The following is an 18,760-nucleotide window of genomic DNA, read 5'->3' on the forward strand; positions in this document are numbered from 1 at the left end:
TAGTGAGGTAGACGATCGGCGGCGGCGAAATGTCGCATGCGCGTCTGTGTACAGCCACGTGGTCCGCCTACGGGGTTCTCACACGACGATGCGATGGTGACGCCACGCGGTCCGTGCGCTGTTGTGGCCCTTGAAGTGTTCCCAAGGCTCTTCACAGCACTGAGCTCACCACTGATGACGACGATGTGGTCGGAATTTCTGGAGGGTCTTGCCTTGTATCGAAGGTGGCCGCGAGGCAAATGGCGAAATCTTGTATTTTCTTATGCCGGACACCTGGCTTACAACTGGTAGCCCTGGTGTACCCGGTGGAGTCGTAATACAGACGTCACTGCAGGCACCGTGGCAGAGACCGTGTACGAGTACGGAGTCCATGCGGCACGGCTCTTGTATTGGAGGTAGTTGCAAGTCCCAACGGCGAAATCTTGTATTTTCTTATGCCGGACACTTGGCTTGCAACTGGTAGCCCTGGTGGTACACCGTGGAGTCGTAATACAGACGTCACTGCGGACTCCGTGGCAGAGACCGTGTACGAGTACGGAGTCCATATGGCGTGGCGAGAACATTACAAGTGCGTGCGGTCGCCTCGAGGGTCCGAGGACGTATGCGCAACGATTTCATAGAATTTGTTTCGCTTCTTCCTTCCAATTGTCTTGTGCTCGTTAAGGTAAACGCACACTTACTTGAGCCGAATTAGTTGAACGAAATCAATTTTAGTTTTTTTTTAACCCGTTACTGTCCCACTGCAGGGCAAGGGTCTCCTCCCAAACGAGGAGGATTTTTTGTAAATATATTAGAAATATTTACAAAAAATCATATGTGAATAAAAATCATTGATGATATAAGGAGCTGCTACCAGCACTACCGAACACCCTTTAGTCATAACATACCTAAATAAATCAATATATTAATTTGCTAGTAAACAAACATAAAGATCAGGAAGCACCACTGGTGTAGTAATTTGTACAATTGTGATTGTAACCGCAAAAAAAAATTACACATACTTGCCTGTGCCAAATCCCGGCCAGTAGCAATAAATTGCGAGTTTTATCTTTCACGTAAAAAAATCTAAAAATCTTTCGAGTCGGTTTACGCGTTCGGCTCGGATTAGTGTGCGGTCACCTCAAACGGCCTGTCATCCTGAATGTGCAAAAATTATATGACTACCCGCAATAACGAATATTGCGAGATTATTTACTTTTATTTATTTCTATTTGATAGTTACATTTATTTAAATCTTTTGGTTTAAAAAAAATACTTTCCAACTTTATTAGAGTAGCAAATTGCGCAATAATTTTTTTCGTAGGAAATATTTTACAACTTCATTGTCTCATTAAAATTAACCATTAATAATTAATGACAGAACAAAGTTTTTAATGATACGTCTCCTTACATTCTACTTTGAGGCGCACATAGCCAGTTGCGCTCATCGTTCGGTCTACGATCTGTGGGTTAGGCAACTCTTGACGCGGTCATTCCATAGATGGGTGACCGCATAATAGTATTTGTACTGGGCATCTCCGTGCTTCGGAGGGCACGTAAAAAGACGGACCTGGTTCTTGTCTATTATAACAACAGTCCTTAAGGGCTTTTGGCTGCTTTAACAACTTTGACACTAGGTTGACCACTAACCACTACTAGTCCTAAGATGTAACTAGTTTTATATAAAATTATTTCACCAAGTGAGGTTAATGATTCAACAGCTTGTTTAAATAATCTAAACATTGTGATTTATTTTATATACAATAAATAAATAAATAAATATATCATTGGACAACTCAGACACGGTCATTTGATTCCAAATTAAGCAGAGCTTGTACTATGGTAACCAAATAACTGATAAACACACTTATATACTTCTAAATACATACTTATATAGATAAATTGACATCCAGGTTCAGAACAAATCATCGTGCTATTTCACAATAAATATTTCTTTCTTCTTTAACCATAAGATAAAAAGAGATTATATTTTATTCAAGTAAAGTATGTAAGTGTTTAAAGTTAACAAGTCTTCTTTTCTTGGCGAGTGCAGGGACCAGTCCGAGTAGTTCTTTCTTTGATATAGTGGTGAACCGTCTACCAGTCACTTTGCTCCATTTGAATCGTTTGAAGTTCTTCAAAGGAAACGTGTCGAAGTGGGCTTCTATGGAAATCACGAACACTGCAAAGAGGGAATAATTAAAGTCGTTTTATCACAGTCATTTGTTTCCAAATTCAGTTTGAATTGAACTAGATACTGATGAATATAATATATTAGCAGACACTTCGTATATCCTATCAGCGGATTTGAATAAAAAATGGAAATAATTAATACATTTTCGATATATACTTACACAATAAAGAAATAATAAGTGAAATCGGTTCAGCCGTTCACGCCTATAAGAAAGAATGAGTCATAATTTTCCCGGTTTTGTAACATTTTTCGTCGCTATTCCACAACTACTGGTCGTAACAAAATGTAATATAGCCTATAGCCTTCTTCAATACATAGGCTATCCAACAATAAACAAGCATGTCCCTACACACACTTGATCAGCGTGATGGACTCAAGGCCCTTCCCTCGTTCGAGAGATGAATATTATAATTTGTACTTACAAAATATGGATATAAAAAATAACAGATTCATTATTTCTTCTACTACGACGTTATTCAGACAAAGAAATAAGAGTTTCTATCAAATTACCTATCAAAAGAATTGTATTATCTGTATCAAATTCGTTCTCTGAGTGGTTGAAATCAATTTTCTGTTGACAGATAAGTAATTAAGAATAGATAATTAATTAAGTATGCAATACCTGCAGTAGCGCACTTTTCTACAGCCGGTAGGTACCACGGAATAACTAACAAAGGAGGAAAGGCCATATCATACTATTTCAGTAAATAAAAATATATAATTGGACAACTCACATACGGTCATTTGATTCCAAACTAAGCAGAGCTTGTACTATGGTAACCAGATAACTGATAAACATACTTATATACTTCCCTAGACAATAAACGTGTTTAGTTCCTAATCTATTATAACGATGGTACAGAACCCTTTGTCCACGAGTACGACTCGCACTTGCCCGATTTTTATTAAAATAATACCGCCACCCGCACTTGGCCAGCGTGGTAGACTCAAGGCATAACCGTTTTCTTTTATTATGGTACGGAATCCTTCGTTTTTATTTAAATAATATGAGCAACTAGCTGACCCGCGCAACTTCGCTTGCGTCACATAAGAGAGAATGGAGCAAATTTTTCCCCGTTTTTGGAACATTTTTTACTGGTACTCTGCTCCTACTGGTTGTAGCGTGATGATATATTATATAGCCTATAACCTTCCTCAATAAATGGGCTATCTAACATTGAAATAATTTTTCAAATCGGATCAGTAGTTTCTGAGATTAGCGCGTTCAAACAAACAAACAAACAAACAAACAAACAAACTCTTCAGCTTTATAATATTAGTATAGATTAATACACAATACATTTTATTCAAGAAAGTAAATTCTGAATGTTTAGATAAGTTTCTCTGCTCAGATGTCCCCTGCAAGTGTTGGTACGAGACCAGCCAGCAGTTTCTTAGATAACATCATGTCGCCGCGGCGGTGAATGCGGCCGGGGTGTGTCCACTTGAAAATTCGCATCTTTTTAATCAAATTGCGATCTATGTAAGCGTTTGTGGAGACAATGAGCACTGAAACAAAGATAACATATAAATAAATATTATTGGCCAACTCACACACAGTCATTTGATTCCAAACTAAGCAGAGCTTGTATTATGGTAACCAAATAACTGATAAACATACTTATGTACTTCTAAATATATACTTATATAGATAAATTGACAACCAGGCCTAGAACAGAACTCGTGCTCATCACACTAATATTTGTTGCGTGTAGGATTCAAACCCACCACACTTGGATTATTTACACAACAGCGGATCACTCAAATAATTGTTCCATGTGGGATTGAATCCGCGATCTCACGCAGAGTTTTTGACATAGCAACTTTTAGTCTAATAACAGTCTAATCAGCATTCTGCACGACCAGAGTATCGAACCCAAGACCTCATGATCATCAGTTCACTTTCTCCCAGACCATAGAAGCAAGTTAAATAACATACTTACAAAATATGTAAATCAAATAAACTAAATTCATTATTTCCGTTATAATTGTCTATGAAAGTAATATGGACTTTCTAGTTAAATTTGTTCAGAGGCGTCTACAGAATAAAGACTTATCAGAAAAACCTTCGTTTCATTAATGAATTAAAAGCAATTTTCTTATAGACAGTGTTACAAATTGATTTCCGATATCTCTTCAAACTATCTAATACTAACTGATCCTCGCGACTTACTACTTCTTCTTATCGTATGGTTAGTGGCCAACCAAGTGTCAAAGTTGTTCTAACCGGCCGAGAGGCCTTTGACATGGCTTAACGACTGTTGTGTTGACCGGAACCGACTTTTTACGTGCCCTCCGAAGCACGGAGACGCCCAGCTCTAATACCACTATGCGGTCACCCATCTTTGGAATGACCGCGCCAAGGGTTGCTTAACTCACAGATCGTTTACCGACCGGTGAGCGCAACTGGCTATGGGCGCCTCTGCCTACATACTAATAAATTCAACATTTTACCCACTTAGGGGCTAAATTGTAGTACCGTAAAATGAGGTCACTTTAGGACATACTCAGTTCTTTTTATAAGACATCTCTCGCTTTAAGGATTGTTCTTCGGGGACTTTTACAAACATACAAACAACGGACACAAAGTATAACCAACTGGCTTATCACGTATCTCAGCTGACAACTAGTGTACGTCAAATTGATGGTCACTATTCTGTAATTACATTACATTGCTGCTTTGACGTGACGTGTTAATAACTATATTCTAAAAGAGAAACTAATGTACAGCATACTGGCCAATAAATAGTTGTCAACTGAGATACGTGATAGCTCCCCAGACCCGAAACAATTATTTGTGGATCGTACAAATTATTGTTCTGTGCGAGAATCGAACCCACGACCTTCTGACGCAATGGTAGCGGCGGGGCGACTTAAATAACTGCGCTATGGAGGTAGTCAGTTCAATACTACTACACGGTCACCCATCTATAGAATGCCCGCGTCGAAGGTTGCTTAACCCGAAGACCTTTTACCGACTAACTATGAGCGATTTTTTATTATGATCCCCCAATTAAGCGAGTGAAGTCTTTAGTACTAACAATAATTGTAAAACGAATTGAAAGCAATTATAATTTTCGTAACTCTATCATTAGGCATAATGCGTGCAAATACATTCTTATCAGAGCAAGCAAAAATGACCCTTAAAGAACTTAAAAATATTTAAAAAGTGATTCAGTTTTCCATAGCAATTTTCTTTAGTATAAAAACAAAATAATGTATGAAAAATTACCTTTTAGTCACGAGTAATCGCTAAGCTGTTTAATAAAACGGTGAATGTATTTATAAGTGCGTGTGTTGTGTGTGGGTACACTCGTGGTACACGTGACATCATGACATCTAGACTGCATCTGTTGCTCGCCGCGACCTGCGCCCTCGCTCTCATACAACTAGCGAGCGGAGAGGACAGTAATGGGGAGATAAAATGTACCACTCAGCAGCAAGGTGGGTCATACACAATTTTCCTGAATAAATTCCTGGGGTAGAATGTGCGTAGGTGCTAATCTATACTAATATTATAAAGCTGAAGAGTTTGTTTGTTTGTTTGAACGCGCTAATCTCAGGAACTACTGGCCTGATTTGAAAAATTATTTCAGTGTTAGATAGCCCATTCATCGAGGAAGGTTTTAGGCTATATATGATCACGCTGCGACCAATAGGAGCAGAGTACCAGTGAAAAATGTTACAAAAACGGGGAAAAAATTTATGTGACGCAAGCGAAGTTGCGCGGGTCAGCTAGTCAAGTTTATAAACTCTGTATGTTAAATTTCATCATGACCTGTTTAGCAGAGGAGCTCGTTGCTTAGTTGACAGCCGCACGGATGGATCTCTGACGTTAAGCTACCCATCCCGAGGTTGTTTTGTGGATGGGTGACCATCTTATACATATCGAGTTCTTTCGTGTGTGAAGGCACGTTAAATTGTGGGTTCCGGCTGTCATTTTCAAAAGATCTTTGAGAGTCGTTAACAGTAGTCAGAAGCTTGAAAGTCTAGCAACCAGTCTTACTAAAGGGTATTGTGTAACCAGGAAACTGTGTTGTGGAGGTTAGATAGACAGTCGCGGCATGTAAAATACTAGTATTCAGCTGCATCGGGTGAGACTGGAAGCCGACTCCAACATAGTTGGAAGAAAGGTTAGGCTGATATAGGTGTTCAAGCTATTAACATTATGCTTCCACTCCGCAGGTGACACTAACACTAGTCTCATCGGCCTGGAGCCAGTGATACTGCCACCTGGTGTCTTCGATGAGAACATCTTGGTTACGGTATGTTTCATATCACTATCTATACTAATCTATACTAATATTATAAAGCTGAAGAGTTTGTTTGTTTGAACGCGCTAATCTCAGGAACTACTGGTCCGATTAGAAAAATTCTTTCAGTGTTAGATAGTCCATTTATCGAGGAAGGTTATAGGCTATATATCATCACGCTACCACCAATAGGAGCAGAGTACCAGTGAAAAATGGGGAAATTATGACGCATTCTCTCTTACGTGACGCAAGCGAAGTTGCGCGGGTCAGCTAGTTATAAAATAAAATCCTACTAATATTATAAATGCGAAAGTTTGTGACAATATATGTATGGATGTTTGTTACTCTTTCACGCAAATACTATAGAACCGATTACGATGAAATTTGGTATATAGATAAGCTGAAGACCCAGTATAACACATAAGCTACTTTATATCCCGGAGTTCCCGAGGGATCGGGATTTACACGGGAAGGGTTTCCACGCGGATGAAGTCGCGGGCGGCCTCTAGTATAATATAAATTTAACCCATTAATGTCGAAGACGATGTCCAGGACAGAGCGAAGTGGAGGAGAAAGATCAGGAAGCCTGACCCATTATCACATGGGATTCATAGCATGGAAGAGAATGTCCCTCATTACGGCAAGAGTCTCCCGCCGTAATGAGGGAGGGTTTTTGGTCTTGAGTACACCCCGCTGACCAAGTGCGGGTTTGGGACTTTGTATACCTTCAAGAGCTATTCTAAAGAACTCTCAGGCATGCAAGGTTGCATCACGATGTTTTCCTTCACCGTTGGAACAAGTGATAATTATTTCTAACGCGTTACTTCTAAAAGTCATTAAAGAAAATCTTCAGGATACGTACGCTTGTATTCCGTACAAAAGTAGAAGAAAAAATCTAAGCGCAACGGTATTCACAAAAGAAATAAGAAAAATATAAATGAAGTGCGAGCCATGACGCAATTGTGTGTATGTAGCATTAAAATAATAGTAGGCGCTTCGCATAATTATCTTTTTATTTTTAACACTCTTCCTTTCTTTTTAAAACTATTCTTCTTCTTATCGTATGGTTAGTGGTCAACCTAGTGTCAAAGTTGTTCAAGCCCGAAGGCCTTTGACATGGTTTAACGACTGTTATCATCGACAACAACCGGGACCGACTTTTAACGTGCTCTCCGAAGCACGAAGACGCTCAATTCAAATACCACTATGCGGTCACCCATCTATGGAATGAATTCGCCAACGGTTGCTTCACCCACTGATCGTTTATCGACCGGTGAGCGCAACTGGCTATGACCTCTTTAAAACTGTTAAAAAGAGTTTTAATATCATATTATCTTACAGCCACCGCTGTTTTGTCGTGTCAGAGGTGTGAAGGTCACAGTCTGCGACACAGCCGTCGCCCCGGACGTAAGAATAGAACCTACTTTGTCTACGATCACAGTACGTCGGTACAGCAACGCTTCCGAAAATGCATTCGCGTACATTTCAGTGAAATGCATTATATTATAATAAAATGTTTCAGTCTGTTGTAATTACAATTCTAACATAATTTTCGAAAAACAGAATACATAGCCTGAGCATTTAGACTGAGAATAATATTTCGTTAACCCAGTCAATTACCCATTTATAAAATCTATACTAATATTATAAAGCTGAAGAGTTTGTTTGCTTGTTTGTTTGAACGCGCTAATCTCAGTAACTACTCGTCCGATTTGGAAAATTCTTTCAGTGCTAGGTAGCCCATTTCGCTATACTTTTTAACTTATGAATAAAAACCAATTATTACTACTTGTGTTTTATTACATTACATACTTGAGTACGTATAACAATTTAACCTTAAATAAATACAAGAACACCCATATTTACTTGCATTCCCTTTTTAATACCTTGGCCGATGATTTTCTAAAATACTAAAGCACACACATCAAATACTTAATTCTGAAATTTTACGTTTTAACTTCAAAAATATTATGAATTTTCTTACAAACTTTCCACTCCAATTTGCCCCATTGGGTGTGGAATGTAGGAAGTCCCCCCTAAGTCCCTTTAAATACAACATCAAATGCAACCTTTGTCAAAACTTAATGTAATAGAATAGAATATTATGTATTCCAAGTAACAATGACTCATTTTTGTTAGTAAAACTTAATATCTATATTAGTACATACCATAATTAAAGTACAATGGCTGGCTCACTGTCGCTTCATTCCATGTGAAATGGCACTACAATGAACCAGGTAAGGACAGTCCATCCTTTTTGCAATCATGCTTAGAATGCCTCCGTGGCGCAGTGGTTTAGGTCGCCACGCCGATACCACTGCAACGGGAGGTCATGGGTTCGATTCCCACACGGAACAATTATTTGTGCGATCCACAAATAATTGCTTCGGGTCTGGTTGTGCTTTGTGTCCGTTGTTTGTATGTTTTTAAAAGTCCCCGCAACACAAGAGCTATTCTTAGTGCGGGAGTTGTCTAAAAGAAAAAAAAAATGCTGTTGGAGCTGGCCCGCACCCTGCGCATCAGAGACTCGCATCTTCTACGCATCGTTGCAAAGAAACAATTAACCTGTGCATCCGCAAACATCCCTGATGCGTTACAGAAGCGAGGCAGCCCCATCAGAACCGTTATAACGCGTTTAGGCGTTAATGTTCCTAGCTTAATTAGTTATAATATAATAATTAGATAAACATGCTTATATACTTCTTAATACATACTTATATAGGAACATTAACAATTATATTACAACTAGCTGACCCGGCAACCGCCATATACATTAAAAAAAAAAAATAGTTTCACTTAGGGGTGTGAAAAATAGATGTTGGCCGATTCTCAGACCTACTCAATATGCTCACCAAATTTCATGAGAATCGGTCAAGCTTTTTCGGAGGAGTATGGCAACGAAAAAAGTGACGCGAGAATTTTATATATTAGACTAGATATGGTTACCATCATACAAACTTTGCTTAATTAGGAATTAGATGACCGTGTGTGAGTTGTCCAATGATTTTTATTATTTTCTTACGTCTCAGGTAAGGGTCTCCTTCCGAAATAAGAAAAGGTCAGGCCTTGAACCCATCACGCTGGCTAATTCTTGGCGGCCTAATTCGACATTCCTTCAACAAATGCTGAACCATATATTATCGAGAGTTTGACATTTAAAATAAGCTGCAAAAATTGTTCCTAACGCGCTGATCACATTTTCAATTGTTTTCAAAATTTATCGATTTAAGAAGATTTATACAAACACTAGCTGACCTCGCTTTCGTCACATAAGAGCGAAAGGGTGAATTTTTTCCCCGTTTTTGTAACATTTTTTACTGATACTCTGCTCCTATTGGTCGTAGCGTGATGATATATAGCCTATAACCTTCCTCGATAAATGGGCTATCTAACAGTGAAATAATTTTCAAATCGGACCCGTAGTTCCTGAGATTAGCGCGTTCAAACAAACAAACTCTTCAGCTTTATAATATTAGTAAGTAAAGATTAGTATAGATTTTGCGTCGTTCTACAACAGCCTCGAATAATTAAACAACATTAAATACTTTATTATTCTACGCCTTTCCATTTAGAGTCTCTCTAAATAACAAATTTCCACGGCAACATATTCTAACTAATAACATCTAACAAGCTTTCGTTTCAAGAACGGTATAACATGTAAACAATAAAAGGAAACTTACGCCGTTTTCGAAATAAAAAATAAGTATGTGAAACAAATCAATTAGTTTTTATATACAACTAGCTGACCCGCGCAGCTTCGCTTGCATCACATAAGAGAGAATGGGTCAGAATTTTCCACGTTTTTGTAACACTTTTTACTGTTATTCTGCTCCTATTGGTCGTAGCGTGATGATACAAAATATGCTTTTTTTTCACGAAAAATATTCTAAAAATTATTTATATCTCTTAATATATGTAACGAAGTTGCGCTAAGGCATATCCGTCATTAAAACAGTTGCCATGACAACGGAATTTTGTTAATTCTTTCGCGACTTCGTTCGCCACCTGAATTTTCCCGGGAAACGCGTCATTTTCCCGGGGTAAAAAGTATCAAAATATCTCCATACCAAATTTCATGCAAATTGGTTCAGTAGTTTAGGCGTGATTGAGTAGCAGACAGACAGACATACAGACAGAGTTACTTTCGAATTTATAATATTAATATGGAGTATGGATTATGGCTATGAAAAATTACATTTAGTTACGAATCTTCATTATAATAACTTAGAAGTAACAACGGTGAATGTATTTATAAGTGCAAGGTCATTTCCATATAATCTCCTTAATTTGAAGTAATATAATAAACATATTTGATAACTGTAATTTCTGTAATACAAAAAACTACAGGCTTATACATTACGCGTTTTTTTTAACAAATTTCTCAATAACTCTTTACCAAACACTCAATGGAACTCGTATTGATTATTTTGATAGCAAAGCCGTAACTATCTTAATATATTTAAACCTATTTATTTTTATACACTTAATTATCAATTGTATTGTTTATTAATCGAAGAATAAAACGGTTATTATATGTGTATGTATATAAGTGCGTGTGTTGTGTGTGGGTACACTCGTGGTACACGTGACATCATGACATCTAGACTGCATCTGTTGCTCGCCGCGGCCTGCGCCCTCGCTCTCATACAACTAGCGAGCGGACAGGACAAATGCGATGAGAAGACTATGGGTAAATACTTTTATTTTGTTTTCGGTTTAGCGGTCGCTCTAGGAGGTATAAGAAATCAAAATTTAGAACATCAATAACCTGCAGGCTTACGCTGAAGGCCTACAGCATATACATATATTTTGGAAATAAATAAATAAATAAAAACCCATTACTGTCCCGCTGCTGGGTAAGGGTCTCCTCCCAAAATGAGGGAGGGGTTAGGCCTTGTGTCCACCACGCCGGCCAACTGCGGGTTGGAGACTTTGCATGCCTCCAAGAACTGTTTTAAAGAACTCTCAGGCATGCAAGGTTGCATCCCTATGTTTTCCTTCACCGTTGGAGCATGTGACAATTATTTCTAATACACACATAACTTCGAAAAGTTATTGGTGCATTGCCTCAGGTTCGAACCTGCGACCACTTGCGTGGGAAGTACCAACTTATACCACTCGGCTATCACCGCTCTATATAATATACTTATAATTATATATTTGGAAAAAAATTGGAAATTTTGAAAAAAAAGGAAAGGTTGATACAAATCTAAGTAAATCGTTCCTTAAAGTCTCATTTTCTTCAGGTATGAAATCGCGTCAAGCGTACAATTTTCCTCCGCTAGACTTGGAACCTGGGCAAGCTGAATGGAAAATACATATACCGGTAAGTAATAGGCCATAGTGATTGCTACATGTAGCGTAGATCGCCGATTTAGTTCATTCTAGCTGACTCGCGCAACTTCGCATGCGTCACATAAGAGAGAACGGGTCAAAATTTTCCTCGTTTTTGTAACATTTTCTACTGCTCCTATTGTTCGTAGTATGATGATATATAGCCTAAAGCCTTCCTCGATAAATGGGCTAACTAACACTGAAAGAATTTTTCAAATCGGACCAGTAGTTTCTGAGATTAGCGCGTTCAAACAAACAAATAAACTCTTCAGCTTTATAATATTAGTATAGATTATAGATTATAGATTAGTATAGATATTATCTAGTTCATATATGGGCGGTTTGCCCACTGCAAATAATATGCTGAAATGGAATTTTGACAGTTAATTTTCGTGCTACACATAGAGGACGAAATTCTCACGAGCGCAGCTCTATGGGTCATTTAGCTGAGAATTAATAGCCATGTGGTTCACCCGGGATGACCATTAGTTGGTTAATACATTAATATTGAAATGCCGGGTTGTAAAATATTTATAAGTATGTATTTAGAAGTATATAAGTATGTTTACCAGTTATTTGGTTACGATAGTACTTACAAGCTCTGCTTAGTTTGGAATCAAATGAACATGTGTGAGTTGTCCGATGATATTTATTAATTTTTAATATGTAAACCTTTTTTCCAGTCACCTCCATTCACCGACGAGTGTGGCGCGATAATCGGACAGAGGGCACTAGTATGTGACTATGATAAGGCTCCGGTCATATTCTTCGAAGACGCCTCTACCCTCATGATTCAAAGGAAGGGAGAGCTTCACCAATCGGTCAAGTTGTACTTCACTACGTATTTTGCAAAATTGGGTTAATAAACATTTTGAGTAAAAATTTCTTTTTTTATTATTTCTTATGATATTTATTTTTAAATATTTATTTTAGAAGGTCCAACAGCTCATTCTTGTTTGATATCATTTTTAACTAGAGGCCGCCGGCTACTTCGTCCGCGTGGAAACCCTTCCCGAATAAATCCCGATCCCTCGGGAACTGCGGGATAAAAAGTAGCCTATGTGATATTCTGGGTCTTCAGCTACCTATATACCAAATTTCATCGTAATTTACAGTAGTATTTGCGTGAAAGAGTAACAAACATCCATACATACACACATTCTCAAAAACTTTCGCATTTATAATATTAGTAGGTTTAGGTTAGAGACAGCCAATTACAGGTCCACACGTATAACAGTACAATACTTGTTACACACCCTTTCCAAATACAATAAAATACAACAGACTAAAAACTATAGCACCGACTGCATACAATAGCTCGATTCTCTACTACTATCGACTGCCGACAACCGACCAGCGGGCTTATCTCTTATCTTAGTTGACAACTAATGTACGTCAACTTGATAGTCATTATTCAGTACATTGCTGCTTCGACATAACATGTCAATCACTAGAATCTAAGAGAGAAAACAATGTACAGCATAGTTTCAAGTTGCTGTCAATTGAAATACGTGATAAGTCCGCTGTCATCGATAAGTTTTGTATGACAATCTGCGGGCTTATCACGTATCTCAGTTGACAGCTAGTATACGTCAAATGTATGGTCACTATTCAGTACATTGCTGCTTTGACGTAACGTATTAATCATTTTATTCTAGGGGAGAAAGCAATGGTTAATATTTTCGTTGGTATCAAATGAGTGTCTACTAAAATGTTACAGTTACTCTTATAATTAAAATTTCAACATTATTTACGAAAAAAGCTACATAGTCTGAGCGTTTTAGATGAACCTTTTACGAGTACGATTTAATAATTCGATAACCAAGTCAACTACACAATTTTATATGAGAAAATCTTTACGAGGGCTTTAGCTTGTAATATTATAAAGCTGAAGAGTTTGTTTGTTTGTTTGAACGCGCTAATCTCAGGAACTACTGGTCCGATTTGAAAAAAATCAGAGTTAGATAGCCCATTTATCGAGGAAGGCTTTAGGCTATTTATAACCTCACGCTACGACTAATAGGAGCAGAGCAGCAGTAAAAAAATTTACAAAAACGGGGAAAATTTTGACCCATTCGCTCTTATGTTACGCAAGCGAAGTTGCGCGGGTCAGCTAGTAATTAAATAAAAATCAACTGAATAAGATCACTGTTTTATTAACAAACAATAAATCAATCAATAGCTAGAAAACGTTATTATAATTCATTCAATTTTTGTTATCTTTCGATCTTACAGACTTGTTGGATCGTCTAGATACTGGTATGGCTTTTATCTGCAGACCGACTGGAATGGCGACACTATGTCCATGTGAAGCGATCAATTGTTCAGAGGGAGTGGCGGTTAGACCGCTTTGTTGCGGCCAAGCGATCAATTGATCAGAAGGCGTAGCGGTTAGACCACTTTGTTGCGGCCAAGCGTTCAATTGATCAATTGGCGTGGCGGTTAGACCACTCTGTTGCGGCCAAGCGTTCAATTGATCAATTGGCGTGGCGATCGGACTGTCTCGTTGCAGCCCAGTTACCAACGGACTTATTGGAACTGCAATTGGATTGGCTGGATAATTCGGAAGAGGAACTGGCCTCGCGATTACGCGGCTTGGGAAATAATTTGGGTAAGGAACTGGCTTAGCGATTGGGCGGCTTGGGAAATAATTTGGGTAAGGGACTGGCCTGGCAATTGGACGACTTGGCCGCCAGACAGGCAGTGGATAAAACGGTGAGGCGACTAGTTGATCTTGTTGCTGCCAACTGTTCAAGTCTTCAAGTGGCTTGGCAATTAGGCGGTTAGGATACAAAGGACGAATTGGTCTAGCGATAGGACGACCTTCCTGCCAGACACTCAGTTGATCAATCGGTGACGCAACTAATTCGTCTTCTTGCCAATTGTTCAATTGATCATCTGGCGTGGCAATTACACTGGCATGTGTTGGTTTGCCAAAATACGGATCATTTACGATTATATTATTTGGATCTTGCCAGACGTTTGTCAGATCTAGTGGGGTGGCGGACAGACGACCCAGTTGCCAATTCGGCTGGCTGACGCTAGGGACGGGACGATTCGACGAAATACTAAGTTGAGCAATTACTTTCGCATTTGGTGGTAGGAATGGGTAAGCATTTGGTCCTTGGGAATTTACGAGGTTAGCGCTTCGATCCAATGGACTTACGCCTAATTCACCTGCATACTCGCATCTGGCTGAAAATTGAACATAGCCATATGTATCGAATATGATGGTACGACGCACTACGGCCACGGTAGACCATGGTTTCAGTATCACGACCGTGGGATTAGGTTGCAAGTCGCATACTTGAACACTCAGTCCAGTTATGCGGCAAGTATCGGGAACCTGTGGAATAAATAAATAAATATCATTGGACAACTCACACACTGTTATTTGATTCCAAACTAAGTTGAACTTGTACTATGGCAACTGAATTATAAACATACTTATATACTCCTACTTATATGTTTAGATACTGCCTCCGTGGCGCAGTGGTTAAGGTCGCCACACCGCTACGAAATAATTATACTTAACTAGCTGTCCCGCGCAACTTCGCTTGCGTCACATAAGAGAGAATGGGTCAGAATTTTCCACGTTTTTGTAACACTTTTTACTGTTACTCTGCTCCTATTGGTCGTAGCGTGATGATATAAAATATGATTTTTTTTTCACGAAAAATATTTTCAAAATTATTTATTCTTAAAATAGAAATCGCGCTAAGGTATATCCGCCATTAAAACAGTTGCCATGACAACGGAATTTTGTTAATTCAGTGTCATTATAATATTGAATATTCGCGACTTCGTTCGCCACCTGAATTTTCCCGGGAAATGCGTCATTTTCCCGGGGTAAAAAGTAGCCTATGTCCTTTCTCGGGTATCAAAATATCTCCATACCAAATTTCATGCAAATTGGTTCAGTAGTTTAGGCGTGATTGAGTAGCAGACAGACAGACAGACAGACAGACAGACAGACAGACAGACAGACAGACAGAGTTACTTTCGCATTTATAATATTAGTATGGATTATGTTAATTACATTGATTTACACCTAAAAGAATTGGTAAAGTGTTAAAGCCATTTGACGATTGAAAAAGGCGACCAAGAGTTTGTTGGCAGCTCTTCTCATTAGCCCTACCTTTCGAACTGGCGGTAAGATACGGTTCACATCTGACGGAAGCTGCGTCGGGCGTAGCCTAAATAGTATGGGTTTCGCACTGACGCATCATAGGTTGAGTGAACGGTCGAGTGTTTTTCTATACATTTGTCTGTTTTGGCGTTGCGCGACCGATAATACGCGACGTATGTATGTTCCGTCAGATACGAACCTTTCCTAAATTCACTCACTGTATCATTGACTATCATAAGTGTGCATTTGACCTATTAAATAAATGATTTGATTTTGATTATTTATGATACTTTAAATCCTTTCTTTCTTAGTTCTACTTACGTCTGGTGCTCGGAAAACTGCATATTTGACACCACGTGCAAGTTCACCACCTCCTAATGGCACGTTCGTGTTGGGGTCACCTATGGGTTTTCATTAAATAAATAAATATCATTGGACAACAAAGGAGCACTTGGCTAAGTTAACAACAGCCGCGCGGATAAATCTCTGAGGTTAAGCTACGCCTGCCGAGGTTGTTCTGTTAACTTTCGCATTAATAATAACTTATAAATATTTTTGGACAACTCACACACGGTCATTTGATTCCAAACTAAGCAGTGCTTGTTCTATGGTAATCAGACAACTGATAAAAATACTCATATACTTCTAAATACATACTTATATAGATAAATTTACGTCCAGGCACAGAACAAATACTCGTGTTTATCACACAAAGATTTGTCCCGGGTGGGATTTGAACCCACCACACACGGTGCTTTGATTATTGCGACCACTTAAACCACTACGCCAAAGGTGCAGTTAAATAATGATATTGAGTAGGAGATAGATAAATCTACAAATCTTTCACAGCTTTAATGAAATTAATTCTTGCCAAATATTGGGTCTGGAAAAAAGTCTTTTCGCATTATAGTATGTATGAACTTGTAATAAAATCTTTTCTCTACACAAAAAAGCACGATATTAGGACCTCACAAGCTCACTGAAAGAAATCTATTGAACCGTGTACTCATTTGTGATTCTTGAAGCCAAAGAGATTTTATTACAAGTTCATACATACTATAATGCGAAAAGACTTTTTCCCTGTCCTAATATCATAATAGAAATATTGTACTTACCCCATTGTTTAGTAACGCAACTGAATTTTAAGCTTAAGTCACTGATACCAGTTTGTCCGCTCGCTAGTTGTATGAGAGCGAGGGCGCAGGTCGCGGCGAGCAACAGATGCAGTCTAGATGTCATGATGTCACGTGTACCACGAGTGTACCCACACACAACACACGCACTTATAAACACTCTTCGTACGTCACAAATCGAGAATTAGGTTAACAATCATCCATGAAAAAAGGTAATTTTTCATACATACAATTTACGTATTCAATTTTATTATGTGTTTGTAATCTGTAAGTTATAGGGCGCAGTCAAATCTAGATATTTGAGGTTAGCAGATATTTTATAGTAAAGTAATAAATGTACATTATACATTCGTTCGTTTGTCGTATCGTGGTCAACCTAGTGTCAAAGTTGTTTAAACCGCCCGTAGGCCTTAGATGTGGCTTTACGACTGGTATCTAAGAGACAACAGCCGGGACTTTTTACGTGCCCTTCAAAGCACGAAGACGCTCATTTCAAATACCACTATGTGGCCACCCATCTATGGAATGTCCGCGTCAAGGTTGCTTAACCCACTGATTGTTTACCGGCGATGAGCGCAAATGGCCTCGAGCGCATACATCATAGAAAAATTAAAGTCGTCTAAAAAGACATATACGTGTTGGCTTCGCCCCACGCTACCAAATGTCCGGGAGTCTGTAGTCCCGAGATTTAAACAAAAATATAATAAATATCGTAGGATTACTCACGGTCATCAGCGGCTTGATTCTTTACACGTGATAGGTACTAACTTCACGCACCATACATTGCTTTCTAACTACTGGTTAGAAAACCGACAGAAATCCGGCAGATGATCGTTAACTATCCAGTATCGACAATTTGACATCTAACGTAAAACAAAAAAGAAAAAAAAAAGATTCGTTCAGAAAATTTGTTCTCTAAATTAAATTGGCAGGAATGAGTCACACCAGCACATCAAAAAATGACTATAAAACATACTGCATTTAATTTGTGTACTTATGCTGATAACAATAGTTTTTGTTTTATCAAAATCGGGCCAAAATTACCAAAGTTACAGCGTTATAAAGTTTCACTGCTTTTTTAAATTTGCGTTCCTTCGCGCACTATGCGCTGACGTCACGAAGCGTCTGACACGCTTGTTCGACTGCGGGTGATGCGGAGTTTTGATTTGTTATGTGATTTGCATTTAATATTTAAAGAGTCTGTGTATGTGTATGTGTTATAAATTGATTAGGACATTATTCTAATTGTATTAATAAAGCGCGATGGAAGAAGGTTTTGTAAAAGGACAGTCGGATAACCTACCAAAAATCGATATTTTTATGGTTGCACAATATTTGTCCGAAAATGGTGATTATGTAGCAGCTGAAATGCGAGGAATAAAACTAAATAGGTAAGTACCTATACTTAATATCTAACTAGCTACTCATTTATATTTCTAGGTAGATATTTCGATCAAGTTGACCGTTTGTTTTTGTCGAGTTTCTAATGTTCAACATAAACTTCTAAAATTACTTATAAGAATAAAGGCAGTTTAGATTATTTTATAAGTATTTAACAAGCAGTGGTGTCAAACATTTCCTTTAAAATACTAGGTAGGTATTGATTTTTTTTGTATGGATTATAGACAAAAAGTTAATTTTATCCTTTATAGCAAATAAACTGAGTGACGTTTTAGTTTCGGAAGTAGGTATTTATATAAAATATGTGTTTTTAAAGCATTGCGTTATTTTCTTTATT

General features: G+C 38.2%; 3 protein-coding genes across 3 annotated transcripts; 2 read left to right on the forward strand and 1 right to left on the reverse strand.

Annotated features, from left to right (window-relative positions):
* The first annotated feature begins 5,449 nt into the window (after window positions 1-5,449).
* On the forward strand, window positions 5,450-8,211 carry LOC142985207 (uncharacterized). The gene is made up of 3 exons (XM_076133241.1): window positions 5,450-5,617; window positions 6,359-6,438; window positions 7,768-8,211. The coding sequence occupies exons 1-3, from the start codon at window positions 5,506-5,508 to the stop codon at window positions 7,933-7,935; spliced, it is 360 nt and encodes a 119-aa protein (XP_075989356.1). The 5' UTR covers window positions 5,450-5,505; the 3' UTR covers window positions 7,936-8,211.
* A 2,748-nt stretch (window positions 8,212-10,959) lies between these two features.
* LOC142985313 (uncharacterized) lies at window positions 10,960-12,657 on the forward strand. Its single transcript, XM_076133411.1, has 3 exons — window positions 10,960-11,116; window positions 11,673-11,752; window positions 12,444-12,657. The coding sequence occupies exons 1-3, from the start codon at window positions 10,960-10,962 to the stop codon at window positions 12,621-12,623; spliced, it is 417 nt and encodes a 138-aa protein (XP_075989526.1). The 3' UTR covers window positions 12,624-12,657.
* Window positions 12,658-13,966: 1,309 nt separating this feature from the next.
* Window positions 13,967-17,165, reverse strand: LOC142984997 (uncharacterized). Its single transcript, XM_076132907.1, has 3 exons — window positions 17,005-17,165; window positions 16,211-16,290; window positions 13,967-15,106 (listed from the first exon to the last, which is right to left on the reverse strand). The coding sequence occupies exons 1-3, from the start codon at window positions 17,126-17,128 to the stop codon at window positions 13,967-13,969; spliced, it is 1,344 nt and encodes a 447-aa protein (XP_075989022.1). The 5' UTR covers window positions 17,129-17,165.
* Window positions 17,166-18,760: the final 1,595 nt, after the last annotated feature.

This window comes from Anticarsia gemmatalis, chromosome 29, assembly GCF_050436995.1.
Source record: "Anticarsia gemmatalis isolate Benzon Research Colony breed Stoneville strain chromosome 29, ilAntGemm2 primary, whole genome shotgun sequence".
Taxonomy (NCBI): Eukaryota; Metazoa; Arthropoda; class Insecta; order Lepidoptera; family Erebidae; genus Anticarsia; species Anticarsia gemmatalis.

What these genes read in the sequence shown, in the direction of transcription:
- LOC142985207 (XM_076133241.1), top strand. Translation starts at nt 5,506, where the DNA reads ATGACATCTAGACTGCATCTGTTGCTCGCCGCGACCTGCGCCCTCGCT. An exon ending in ATGTACCACTCAGCAGCAAG is followed by an intron (nt 5,618 to 6,358) that starts GTGGGTCATACA and finishes TCCACTCCGCAG; the next exon opens with GTGACACTAACACTAGTCTC. An exon ending in ATGAGAACATCTTGGTTACG is followed by an intron (nt 6,439 to 7,767) that starts GTATGTTTCATA and finishes ATTATCTTACAG; the next exon opens with CCACCGCTGTTTTGTCGTGT.
- LOC142985313 (XM_076133411.1), top strand. Translation starts at nt 10,960, where the DNA reads ATGTGTATGTATATAAGTGCGTGTGTTGTGTGTGGGTACACTCGTGGT. An exon ending in ATGCGATGAGAAGACTATGG is followed by an intron (nt 11,117 to 11,672) that starts GTAAATACTTTT and finishes CATTTTCTTCAG; the next exon opens with GTATGAAATCGCGTCAAGCG. An exon ending in AATGGAAAATACATATACCG is followed by an intron (nt 11,753 to 12,443) that starts GTAAGTAATAGG and finishes CCTTTTTTCCAG; the next exon opens with TCACCTCCATTCACCGACGA.
- LOC142984997 (XM_076132907.1), bottom strand. Translation starts at nt 17,128, where the DNA reads ATGACATCTAGACTGCATCTGTTGCTCGCCGCGACCTGCGCCCTCGCT. An exon ending in TTGCGTTACTAAACAATGGG is followed by an intron (nt 16,291 to 17,004) that starts GTAAGTACAATA and finishes GAAAACCCATAG; the next exon opens with GTGACCCCAACACGAACGTG. An exon ending in CAGTTTTCCGAGCACCAGAC is followed by an intron (nt 15,107 to 16,210) that starts GTAAGTAGAACT and finishes TTTATTCCACAG; the next exon opens with GTTCCCGATACTTGCCGCAT.